This window comes from Pleurodeles waltl, chromosome 8, assembly GCF_031143425.1.
Source record: "Pleurodeles waltl isolate 20211129_DDA chromosome 8, aPleWal1.hap1.20221129, whole genome shotgun sequence".
Taxonomy (NCBI): Eukaryota; Metazoa; Chordata; class Amphibia; order Caudata; family Salamandridae; genus Pleurodeles; species Pleurodeles waltl.
This window is the reverse complement of record NC_090447.1, coordinates 59,622,198-59,635,121: the sequence shown is the minus strand read 5'-3', so window position 1 is coordinate 59,635,121 and position 12,924 is coordinate 59,622,198. Positions and strand designations below refer to the sequence as shown.

Here is a 12,924-nt window from a genome sequence, read left to right as displayed (position 1 = left end):
CATTTTTGGGGAAAATGAAAAATGTGACGTCAGTGCGCCTCGCGGCGCGCTGACGTCACAAAGGGGTGGGGGGGATGCGGAAGTTGCTCTGAGTCTCCTAGACAAAAAAAATGAACTCCTCCGGTGCTTTGCACCAGAGGATTTTTTAACCCCCTCCCTGGTGTCGGCCACTGGTCGCGACCCGCACCAGGGGGGTAGTTCGGGCATCAGCCATTGGGCGACGCCCGCACTTTACGGATTAATGAATAGAGCTTCATTATATAGCAAGTGGTGTTTTGCACAAGGAAAAGCAAAAACTATATCAATGAAGAACTGAAGCCTTTGTCAACCTCAGATTTCTGTCACAAATGTAGAAGCATTACTTCAAACTGGTGTGTGCATAGTGATAAATCATGCAGTACCTACATGGTGCCCATGTAGTGCTTAGAAAATGTAATGTGAGTACGAGCCCACTGCCAATGATACTCAATACAGTGGTTACCGAATGACAAAACTAGGAGAAGCTAGGTTGTTGGTTGATGGGGGTAAATCCTTACTCAAGCAACAGCTGCAATCCTTGTCAGGATAAACCACAAAAAATCTTTAAATTGACCTGTGCAAAACCCTCTGGTAGCTGGCATGAAAGCAGTCAGGCATAACTTAGAGGAAAGGTGTAAAGAATGTATGCAACACACATGCAGTAATAAAATTAAAACATGCAGTAATAAAATTAAAACACAGAATCCCACATCAATTCAGTAAAATAGATTAAATTATTGACACCAAAACAATACAAATCCAATCAAAAGAACAAGAGATATGTAATTTTAAAGGTTTTGAATAGAAGAAGCACTTAGAAGCAAGATGTGCCAACTGCGGTCATCTGGTCACAGTGGACCAGGTCCAAGTCACAAGTTCAGGCTGAATGCTATGGAGTCCAGGCAAGACAGAGGACTGAGTTCAGTTCGCTTTGAAAAGTAACTTGCATCCTTGTACGTCGAGTTATGAAATCCTTACATGGGCCTTCGCTTCGAGGCCATCAACGGGAGCTACAATGTGAGGTCCTGCAATGAGATGCCTTGAGCTGAGTCAAGGTTGCTAGAGCCCTCAGCAGGAGCTTCTGATGTGGAGTGCTGAGATGTGCTGCAATTCATCGAGGACGACTAAGCTGGTGGTGCTGTGAGGACTTGCAGAGAGATGAGCAGGTGCTGAACTGAGATATGTTGAACAAGGTATCGAAATTATTTGCAATGGGTCGGTGCTTGCGAAGCCATGGATCAGAAGCTGTGATACTGGCCTGGTGTCAAGGCATTTCAAGCTGGGCCGGTTGTTGGAGCCGACATGTGTCATGCTGAGTCAGTGCTGCAAGGCTGCTGAACTGCCACTGTGAACTGCAAACATGCACTGATATGTGTCAGATTGCATCAGCACAGAAAGGTCTGTTATGCCCCTGTAGTTAAGAACATCAGGGCATCTAACTAGCCCTCGGCAACACTCTGGTGATACTGGGTTCAACTTATAGATTCAGTCCTTTTTTCTCAGGCAGTATGGCAGCTAAGCAATCCTCTTTTGCAGTTGGACTGCAGAGCAGTTGGGCAGTTCTTCTTGCAACAGGGCAGCAGAGCAGTTCTTCCTCTGAGTATTCCACAGGTCCAGAAGTAGTCTGAAGTATTAGGTCTGAGGGTCCAATATTTATAGCTGGTGGGAGAAGCTTCTGTAACGTCCCCCATACAAAGGCGTCTGGAATGTCCTGCCTCCTTGCCAGTCTGTCTGGGGGCACAAAAGTCAAGAGTGAAGTACTTGTGTGAGCTGTGCCAGTGCCTTTAAACTACAAGTGGGGTAGGTGACAGCTCTGCCCCTATCAAAACAGAGAAGGCCGATCCTGCCAACCACTAGATCCTCCTTTTTGGTACTGTCTACAAGGAATACACAAAGGCCCACTGCCATCTACACGTAGTCCTGTGATCCAGGAACAGGCTGCAGGCACCAAATGGTTAGAACAAACAATGGCAACTTTCTAAAAGTGACATTTTCAGAATTGTGATTTAAAATATAACATTACTATTAACTAGGGTTTTGAATTACAGTTCCTCAGATATCAAACATGTCTTTCTTACCTGCTTCCAATCAAAAGCTATCACATATTAAATGTAATAGGACAACCTAATGTTACCCAATTAGAGAGGTTGGCCTCACAGTAGTGTAAAACAAATTTAGTAGTTTTTCTCTGCCAGGACACGCAAGACTTAAATGTACATGTCCAACTTTTGAAATACATTGCACCTTCCCTGTGGGCTATTTTGGGTCTACCCAAAGGGTCACTTATATACATTAGATAGGAAGGCTTAGGCTAGGAAGAGGTTTATTTTGACAGATTGAAATGGCAGCTTAAGACTGCACACACAGCATGCAATGGCAGGACTGGTGCAGGTTTGAAAGGCTATGCAAGCGAATGGCAAACTTATTGCAGCAGGCCCACTAGTAACATTTAATTTATAGGCCTTGCATACTAGTAACAAAAATTCACTAGGGATTTGCAAGTAAAGTAAATGTTCAAATTGGATGAAAGCCAATTTTACCATGTTAAAAGGAGAGAACACAAGCACTTTAGTACTGGTTAGCAACAGTAAAGTGGGCAGAGTCACAGGGCCACCAAAAACTAATTCACCAAAAGAGGAGGAGTGAAGGAAAAAGGTTTGGTGGACAACTACCATAAGATTGACACCACTAACAGAGACCATCTAGTATTGAATCCATCTCAAGCCTCTTTATTGCATCACCCTATGCTTCCTGTTTCTTTCACTCGCTCTTGCAGATTCATTTGCATCCCACTTCCTCCCTTGTGCCACTGTTTTCCTACATTTCTTTTCCTCCTACTTCTCCCCTGTCTGCCCATCTGTCTCTTGCTCTGGTTCAAAGTCTGGTGATGATTAATATATCTTGGTCTTCGAAAATGAGCCCTGGTGTCCACCACCTCTACCCATCGGCACAATTCAAGTACTGTGTACATGAGTTTCTTTATTGCAATAGCTTGAGTACACACTGTCTAATTTTCTTTGTACTAACACTGTAGATGACTGGGTTTAAAGTGGATGGCACTAGGAAATAAAGGTTGGCTACAGTAACATGTACATAGAGAGGGATATGCCTGCCAAATCTGTGTGCTAAAAAAGAGAACAATGCAGGCACATAAAACAGTGTTATTACACAAATATGTGAGGCACAGGTGCTGAAAGTCTTCTTGAGGGCCTGTAGCGAGTTCATGTTCAATACTGCTCTGAGAATCAGAAAATATGACACAACAACTAATCCTACATCTAAACCCAACACCACAATGGCTGCAATCAAACCAAAGAAGATATTAACTGTCACATCAGCACAGGCTAACCGGGCTATGCCCATATGCTCACAGTAACTATGAGGCACAATATTATTGTTGCAATATGGTAATCTGTGGAGCAGGTAGATGCAAGGGGCTACTACAGAAAGGCCTCGGATAAGCCCGAATATTGCAATTTTCCTGATGAAAGTATTTGTAAACTTTAAAGCATATCTAAGCGGGTCACATATTGCAACATAGCGGTCATACGCCATGGCCACCAAAATGGCGGATTCCAAACAATAGATAGAATGAATGAAGAACATCTGAGTGAGGCAAGCATGAAATGTAATACTCCTGGCATTAAACCAAAATATGCCTAGTGCTTTAGGCAATGTACATGAAGGTAAGAGCAGGTCTGTGACTGACAGCATGGAAAGAAAGATGTACATAGGTTCATGGAGACTGCAATTGGTTACGATTAAAAAAAGCACGCCCAAGTTACCTAGCAGAGCCCCTATGTACATTAGACAGAATGGGATAGCAATCCAGTGGTAGGAGTCCTCCATTCCTGGGATCCCCAGTAAGAAGAACATGGAAGGGTGTCTGCTGCTGCTGTTGAAAGACGACGTTGTTGGCTGAAACATCATCATGAACTCATTCCAGAGAGCATACTGCTCCTGTGAAAGAACAAAAACTGATTGTCAATTTTGTTATCTTCACATGCTGTAGCTTCTCCCTCAAGTTTATTCTTTGCTTTAATCATATTCTATTTAAGCATGTCATCACCATTCTTTTGGAGAGCCATATAACTTACAGTGTTTCGGTGCCATAATTTAATGGTGATGCTGTTGCACAGAAAGAAGGGGTGCAATGAGCCATATTTGAGCAGCAGATGATATTATTTCCAGGATATCTGTGAAATACACATTTCATTCAGAGGGAGGACTGGACTGAGTCTGATTTCTATCCAAGCAACTAATTAGTCTTTCAGCATAACAATATATTTAGCCAGAATGACTGCCCCATGACACTCTACAAAGCAGCCAAATACACATTGATCAATTGGCAAACATTTCATGACAGCCAAGCAGATTTTGTTCATTCTCTTTCCAATAAGGGCCCTTTCTTAGCTACGAATTGCAGAAGGAACCTCAGAACAGAAATCTTTGAGTTTAATCACAGCCCATTGTGTTTAATGAGCAGTTCATTAATAAATGATGAACATACTAATTTAAATAAGTTCTAACTTAAAATTTGATTTAAAAGTTCATTGGTAGTTCTAACTTGTTTGCAGTGACTGTAAGATATTTAAAGTTTTGTGAGAGCCTATGTAATTTAACAAAACAAATAATCTTTGCTGATATTGAATGTTGACTTCGTGAACACTAGTTTATGAATGTTTGTGACTAGTCTTGGCTTCTGCTACATCACGGAGACATCCTGCCTAAGGAATGTTGGCTTCTGCACCTGTCAGGAATCCCAATGGTGCCTCCTCCGGTATCTGTCAGCATCCCCAGGGATTAGGGTTCAATCATATCTCTGTTCTTGGTTAAACCTTTATGTTTCTAAGTCAACATAATGTGCTGTGTTACACAATTGGTTTTATCAATGCTTGTTTTACCAATGCTCGTTTGCTAATGTGAGCAGGTGTAGACATGTGCTTCTAATTGGGTGTAGTGTAGACATGTGCTTCTAATTGGGTGTGGTGACTCATCAATATGTGAAAACTCAACTGCTTTCCTGATTGGCTGTAAATAGTAGAGTGAAGCATGCCTCCCTGCTTGGGTTTGTTTTGCTTCCTGATCTCAGCATCTGATTTGGCAGTCTAGCCCCTACTGTCATCCTCGTATTCTGGACTTTTCAGGCAATTCTTTTCTTTGTTCCTGTACCAGCTCACACCAGACATTCCTCCAGCACTCCAGAAAAGACTACAGCTAAGTGACTAGTATTTTCCAGAGAGTTTGTTCTTTGAGCACCGCGCTTTCCTAGAACAGCTGGTGTATTTCAGACCTCATATTTTGGCAGAGTCCTTATCTTGAAGAGACAAATGCATTTCTGAATATTCTACATTAGTATTGTAGTTACTTGCTGAATTGGGCTTCAGGAAGTCTGCTTGAGCTCAAGTACTACAAAAAGTGACAGTGAAATTTTAAAAGAGCATTTACGTGACTTTTCTTTCTCTAATAGCATAACTCTTGGATTTAAATTGTGTCATTTATGCCTGTGTTTCAGGTTTGAGGAATTTGCTTTTGATGGGTTTTTCACACACACAGTGAAACCAAACCAAACTGTGCCACCCTAACTGTTTAAACCCAGAGTGGACATTTGTATTTCTTGGATTGTTTTTGTTCCTTTTAGTTTAACCCTATGCATGCAGGAAAGTTATATGTGATATAATGAATGCCCTTGTTTGTCTTTCTTGTGTATGAGAAGTGCAACCAACAGTTCTAATTGTGGTGTGCAACAGTGAATCTCTGTGAGGCAAGACCTAGTGTTATGGTACTCAGTTTGGGTTTTTGGGAATGCAGTGGTAGTAATTGTGCCAACAATTATCATTATCCAATAAAAGTGCTGGAGCGTCCTGGTGTTCTTCTACCGCTCCCTTGTCCATGTCAGAAAGAGAAATTCAGTTTCAAGGAAGTTGAGTGCACTAACTATACTATCACTCTGTCAACAACGACCTGCCCCCCGAAGAAACAGGGTGCCTGGCTGGACCGGCAAGACGTGGCAGTGTTTTGTCTCTTTCTCTTCCACTCCCCCTTTACTTTTGGACACCTGCCGGGGTTTCTGTGTCCACCAGGCAGTGCCGAGAGGTTTTGCAGGAGTTTGGGACATACCATCGGCCCTGCAGACATCCTGCTTTTCAGGTGAGTGGCCCCATCTCGACAGCACCAAGGCATATGTCAGCATTGATTCTTGCTTCACTGCAGAATCATTCCATGACTTCTTAATAATCCAGTTAACTCTGTGGTACCTTGCTTGCTGCGTGAAACACCACTCCAGTTCTGGAAAATTAACTAATCCTGGACTATCTCTAGCTTTCCTTACCCACTCCTCTATGCCAACCGTGTTTACAAGTTTTATTCCAAGGGTACACAATCAGTACTACAGTACAGACAGTAAACAATATATCATATAAAAAGAGCTGACCAACCTTTGGCTTGATAGGAGCATGGGTTTATATTGCAGACAGATGTAGGGTCCTTAAAGCATTTACTAATGTTTTTGTATAAATCTATAATAAATAGTATTGAAACCTAAAGATTCTCATCATTCCTTTACTCAAAGGGGTTAATTCAAATAAATTTGTTTACATGTTCTGCTGGTAAGAGTGGTAAAAGCCTATAATTTATATTTAATCATCAATGAGATGTGCTAAGTAATTGATAAGACTTCATCCCACCAACTAGCTACTATTGGGATTTAATTTCCATTACTATCCATGGCTATTACCATGACCTGAAGCATTTACTATTTCAAATGAATTCTAATCAGTTCATGTCAAGTTTAGGACTGTCAAGGTCAAGGCCATGACAAAGTAAAGGTTTCATAATATGATGGCCACGAAGGCAATGGTTACTTATAGCATGGGGTGCATGGTTTTGCATTTATCACTCTCGCCAGCACGTTGTTCAGTAGGTTAGACATGCACCCTCTTATTTCATTTATCTTTATTTCTCCTTATTAAAAGAGTTTAAGAGGTACTTCTTTTTTAACTCACCAAAAGACCGATTAGCTGTGCGGCAAGAGCTCATGTTATAACACACACACAGAACCGCACACACAACCACACACGCACACAAACGCACAGACACAGAAACATGCACACACACACACACAAACACACGCACACGTTCACACACAGGTACACACATACAAAATATTGCCATTCTGTTGGTGCTAACCTTTAAATACAACATATCACACCTATCATTATACTGTAATGAAGTGTGTATTGACTATTCTAACTCCACGAACATTTTGATAGTAGGGTAGGTTATAACGCAGACCGGGGCAAAAATGACTGCACTTTAATTTTTTGGGGATACACTTGCTCAAAAGTACCTAAACACACAATGGGGTCCGGCCCTCATAACACACCGGTACTCACATAGAAAGTGTTTGTCTGGTTCTGTTAGGGTTTAACCACATTTCAGTCACCAGAGCATGGGTTACGCATGCCTACACACACACAAACACATACACACAGACATCCCCCAACACACACATACACACAAATAAATGTAAACACATGTAAACATATACAAAATATTGACATTTCTGTTGGTGCTAACCTTTAAATTATCTGGTGGTAATTAACCATTTGGAAGTGTCAGAAGAAGAGTCAAATATCGTTGTGAATGATAAGCTGGTGGACCTCTTCATAATTATATCCATAAAATGTAAGAAACCTTATTGAAATTCCACTTTTTATTCCATGAACCAGCACATCAGAGTGACATGCAACAGACAGCAACCCATTAAAATCCCCATAAGGTTAAAATGCCCCGAGCAGTAGAGCACCAGGACACTTAAGACATTTCTTAAACAGGTTGAATACATGTTTAATCATTATCAAAGCTAAATGTAGACCTTGGATACATTTAACATAAATTGTATAAGGAGAAGGAAAAATATCTTGACAATGTTCAGCCACCTTTCTCCCCACCCAAGAGGGTCACAATGCATAAAACAGAATCACTCATGATTCCACAAGTTAAGTTATGTACACCAAAACATGACCTCTTCAAAGGCAGTTTCACAAAGAACTGAGCTCTCCTTTTGGGAACTCTTGATGATGAGGCTGAAGCACCCCAAACAAGAGTTGAGTACATGACCACAACCAACAAAAGAGTAGTTTTAAAAGTGAGAGGCATTTTGAAAACTGTGCCAAAAAATGTGCAGCTATCCTTACAACATGAGGATTCTCTCATCTCTCCAAATAAAAAGACCTATCGACTTTCACACAGAACCGCCCAATAAATCTCTGACTCACATGATTCATGCATTTCCTCAACACACACATTGTGCCCATCATCCATGGTATACTAAATTCAAATCAAACGATCCTTCTGAATGGACAGAGCACCTCACAGTACATGTGTCTATTGTGAAGCAATGGACAGAAGTCAACCCAGGTGGATCCTACACTGCTTAACACTTCCTATCACTGAACAAACTGATACATACTTGAAAATGATGTAAAGAACAGAGAACTGATAGCAAGAAGGGATCTGTTGTAAACTGAAAACCACTGAGATAGTCAAATGAAGCACCTTTGGACACCCAAACACTTTGTTCAATGTTGTTGTGTTGCAAATTCATACAAGTGAGGTCTGGTCAGGAGCTTCTGTCATGAAACTGATTATATGTTGGAATGTCTGGAATAGGTTTTGAATAAATATAAATATCAGCTTTCAAAATTCCATGACCAAAAGAGGACAGAGCACTGGAAGATCTGCTTCCAGGTACCTAACCGGATTCATTATGTACTGAAGCTGGTGTGTGAATTAGAGGTGCATGGCCAGCTCGATGAGACGAGCCAACAATCTGGTATGTTGGTAAAAGTCAGCATTGCAGTATATGTTACAAACGGCATCGATCTTGCTTGATTAATGCATAAAGAGTGTACTCTAAAGAAAATCACAGACCTTCTAATTTACTTTGAAATAAAGCTTTTTAATGTAGGGGCTCTCATTATGAACAAATGTGTGAGCTCTGATTTCAAGACAGCACATGTCCCTGGCATCTTTCTTTCTTCAAAAAGGAATCCATGTCCTTATCTGGGTGACTACATTCAATATGACTCATCTACCAATAAAACAATGTCCAACAAATGACCTGAAAGCATAAACTTACTCCTGATATGACCAGTGTGTGCAATGGTTTCCTCAAATGGAGCTCAAATAATGAACTATTTAAACATGCCATCAGTACTCTTTGTTTGAAGATCTCAAAAGCAGATCTCAAACATACATCCAATCTGCTGTGTCCACCAAAATTATAGACAGTTAGGTGAAAAACAGTTACAGAGGTATGTTAATTAAAAAACATCATTGGTGATAACCAAGTAGGAGAGGCTGTATGCCAAATGATCAGATACAAAAATATCAACATGCAATTAGATTGCAAGATATCCACATGCACAACATAGTGAAAGAAAGCTTCTGTAGGGGACTTGAAGTATAACCCCAAAAGCCCTATAACACAAAGTGCCCTGGGGGCTCAAAGGGCATGTGTGAATGCTTTGTTCACCCCCAGGGCACTTTGGGATTACTGGTGGGGCCACAGGTGCTTGTGCTATTGATACCCTGGTGCACACGTAGACCAGTGCTGTATCAAAAAGCATTTCCTCCTCATTGAAATGAGAAAATCTCTTTGCCTCTGATCCCATTTCACATTATGGATGCAGGTGCAAGGTTAAAGAAGTTGTTAGGAGGCACACTGAAAGTCTTGCACAGAAAGGTGGCACACCCTCAATGCGGCCCCAGATGGCAGTTCACTGGCAGGGGGCCAGAGGGTCCCATTAAACCCACCCAGACATCCCTTGGCAGGTGAGGGTACTCTCTTATGGCACCCACACACAAGGGGATATCTCTCCCCTCTTGAAAGTGCAGGCAGTTTGCCACCTGCACTGTGAAACACAGAGTAGATTTTAAATAGCTGCTCCGTATTTAACTTGAATGCCCTGCCCAAGGGTACTGCATGTTCATGGTTGACCTGAGGGCAGCACATTCAGCATAATAGGGTGCACTTTCCCTGTTTGTGCCAGGCACACCTTTTGAAAGGTGCACCATAGCGCAAACAAAGAAAGTGCATCCTGTGCAGAATACAGCCCCGGCGTGGTATTTAAGAGGCAAAATTATGGTATTACACACCATAAGCAGAGCAGATGAGAGTCAGTATAAATGTCCAAAAACATGTGCTGCTCTGCTGCCTGAATTATTATTCTATAGCAGTGCTTAATTTGAGCCAGTGGTTTGAGGTGCTCAGCACTGGCACTTAATAATCAACACCGGCATTTATGACAGTCTACCACATCGTGGCACCATCTGTCGAAATTAGAGATGAGCACAACAACTTGTGTATTAATTCAGTGTTAGACCCGGCATCCGTGGCGTGGTCTCCTCTGTCTTTATTTCATCTGCTTCCTATGTTTCGACCATGTGCTGGACTCTGCTTTTGCTATTTTTGGTACTCTGGGTGCTTTACTACTGCTGACCAGTGCTAAAGTGCAACTGTTCCTGTGTAAATTGTATGTGTAATTAGCTTTTCCATGATTGGCATAATTGCTTTCCTAGTAAGTCCCTTGTAAAGTGCACTAGAGGTGCCCAGGGCCTGTAAATCAAATGCTACTAGTGGGCATGCAGCACGGATTGTGCCACCCACATGAGTAGCCCTGTAAATGTGTGCAGTCGTGAACCACAAATTTGACTTGGCAAGTGTGCCCACTTGCTAGGCCCAAACCTTCTCTTTTCATATATGTAAGGCACCCCTAAGGTAGGCCCTAGGTAGCCCCATGGGCAGGGTGCAGTGTATGTTAAAGGTGGGACAAGTAGTGGTGTGTTTTACACCTCCTAACAGTGAAATACTGCCACATTAGTTTTTCACCATTGCAAGGCCTTTCTCTCTCATAGGTTAACATGGTGGCTGCCTTTAAATATATTTTAAGTGCAGTTTCCCTTTGGGAGCAGATAGAGATCTGGAGTTTGGGGTCTCTGAACTCACAATTTAAAAATACATATTTTGGAAAAGATGGATTTTAGATTGTCAGTTTGAAAATGTCACTGTTATAAAGTGGGCATTTTCTTGCTTAAAGCTTAAACCTTTCTGTAACTCTGCCTGCTTCTGTATTCCTTGTCTGGGTCAAGCTGACAGTTGGGCTGTTTGTGAATCCCCTAGAGTGAGGGTCCCTGCTTGGAAAGAGTGCAAACTGACTGCCAACCCCATTTCTAACATTGGTGAGAGTGAAGTTCAGCAGTGAGGCTATAACTTGTATTTGTACTTGACATATAGGGGGTCATTCCGACTGCACCCGTCGCACACCAGCAACTCCGCCGGCTCCATTCGGAGCCGGCTTCATTGTTGCTGGGTCTTTCCCGCTGGGCGGGCGGGCGGGCGGCCTTTTGGCGGTCGGCCGCCCGCCCAGCGGGAAAGTCAGAATGACCGCAGCGGTCATTTGACCGCGGTGCGGTATTCTGGCGGGGGAACTTTGGCGGGCGGCCTCCGCCGCCCGCCGAAGTTGGAATGACCCCCATAGTGATTAAGTGTACACTCTTTTCAGTGAAGACCAATATGTGACCACATACTACTTGTTTTTGCTTTTTCTCTTTTTAGACTTTTCTACTTCCATTTCTTGTGATTTTTTAACTTCTCTTGGGAACTCTCTGTTCTTTTTGGAAGTTTCCATTTTTGAGTGAACCATACCAGCATATTTCAACATGGGGATACCCCAGCTGTGGCCACAAAGTGTGTTTTTGAGTTGTAGAAACAGGAGGAGTACACAGTGGCTCAACTGAAGCAGTTTTGTAAGGATCTTGCCTGCCCAACCAAAAGCTCCTCCAGGAAGGAGGAACTGCAAAAGGCATTGAGGGCCTGGGTGGCAGCCAAGGTGGTTGGGAGACTCACTGAGGAGGAGGGTGAGGATGTGCAGAGTAATCCAGGTGGTATAGTGGATGTACCTCTTCTGCCTGGGGGGGAAGGTCTCCATGGCGGGTAGCAGTGTGTTATCCAAGGTTCTAACTCCTGAGGTGTTGTGCGGCAGACAAGCATAGAGGGTGGACCTGATGGAGTTAGAGAAGCTTCAGATGAAGAGGGAGATGGAAAAGAGGAGGCTGGACATTGAAGAGAAAAAGATGCTCTTGGCTCATGAGCTCAGTTTAAGGGAGCTGGGTCAGAGGAGCTAGTCTAGTAGAGATGGTAGCAGCAGTACCTCAGTGCAGCCTGAGAGGAGGGTACACATTTCTAAAGATCTGGTGAAGGATTTCAAGACGGGGGATGGCATCTATCTGTGGTTCAAGAGGTATGAGTCTGCTATCCACATGAACATGGTCCTTGAAGTATACTGGGGGCGGGTCTGTGGAAGCACTTTGAGGTTGAGGAGATGGATGCTCTGACATTCTTAGGGGATTCTCAGGGGCTCACCTACCCTATTATGAAGGACGCCCTACTCGCAAGATATGGTCTCACCCCTGAGCGGTAGAAGGACAAGTATAGGTCCTACAAAAAGAAAGAATCACAAACTTCTCTAGAATGTGTTGACTCTTTGCAGGTCACTGGATGGTTAGGTGAAGGGCAGTAAAGTAACAACTTATGAGGGGATTTACAACTTAATTGCTTGGGAACACTTGTACAGTCTTTGTTTTCCAGTGCTACACCAGCACCTAATGACAACATTCCGACTGACCCCAGAAAGTTTGCTAAGGAAGTGGACCCCTGGGAAAGCACCAGGGTCCAGAAGAGGTATGGGAGAGACTCCGACAAGGGTGGGTGGAGACACCATCATAAAAAAGTGGGGTGGGGTAAGGGTAAACAGGGGGATTTTTCTAAAGGACCCCAACCTAGTTCCCAGGGTAAAGATTCCAAGCCCCCATTTGAAAAGAAGCAATGGGTCTCTACAGGGA

General features: G+C 42.8%; 1 protein-coding gene across 2 annotated transcripts; it reads right to left on the bottom strand.

The window, feature by feature from the left end:
- Positions 1-2,997: 2,997 nt before the first annotated feature.
- On the bottom strand, positions 2,998-6,436 carry LOC138249044 (olfactory receptor 52D1-like). Of its 2 annotated transcripts, XM_069203098.1 has the most exons (2): positions 6,411-6,436; positions 2,998-3,904 (listed from the first exon to the last, which is right to left on the bottom strand). In XM_069203098.1, exons 1-2 carry the CDS (start codon positions 6,434-6,436, stop codon positions 2,998-3,000), a joined length of 933 nt encoding a protein of 310 aa, XP_069059199.1. The 2 variants fall into 2 exon arrangements, with proteins under 2 accessions (XP_069059199.1, XP_069059198.1); XM_069203097.1 differs by lacking the exon at positions 6,411-6,436 and having other exon boundaries at positions 2,998-3,951.
- Between the last annotated feature and the right edge of the window lie 6,488 nt (positions 6,437-12,924).

Bases quoted from the DNA above. Each gene is read 5' to 3' on its own strand.
- LOC138249044 (XM_069203097.1), bottom strand. From the start codon at position 3,951: ATGATGATGTTTCAGCCAACAACGTCGTCTTTCAACAGCAGCAGCAGA.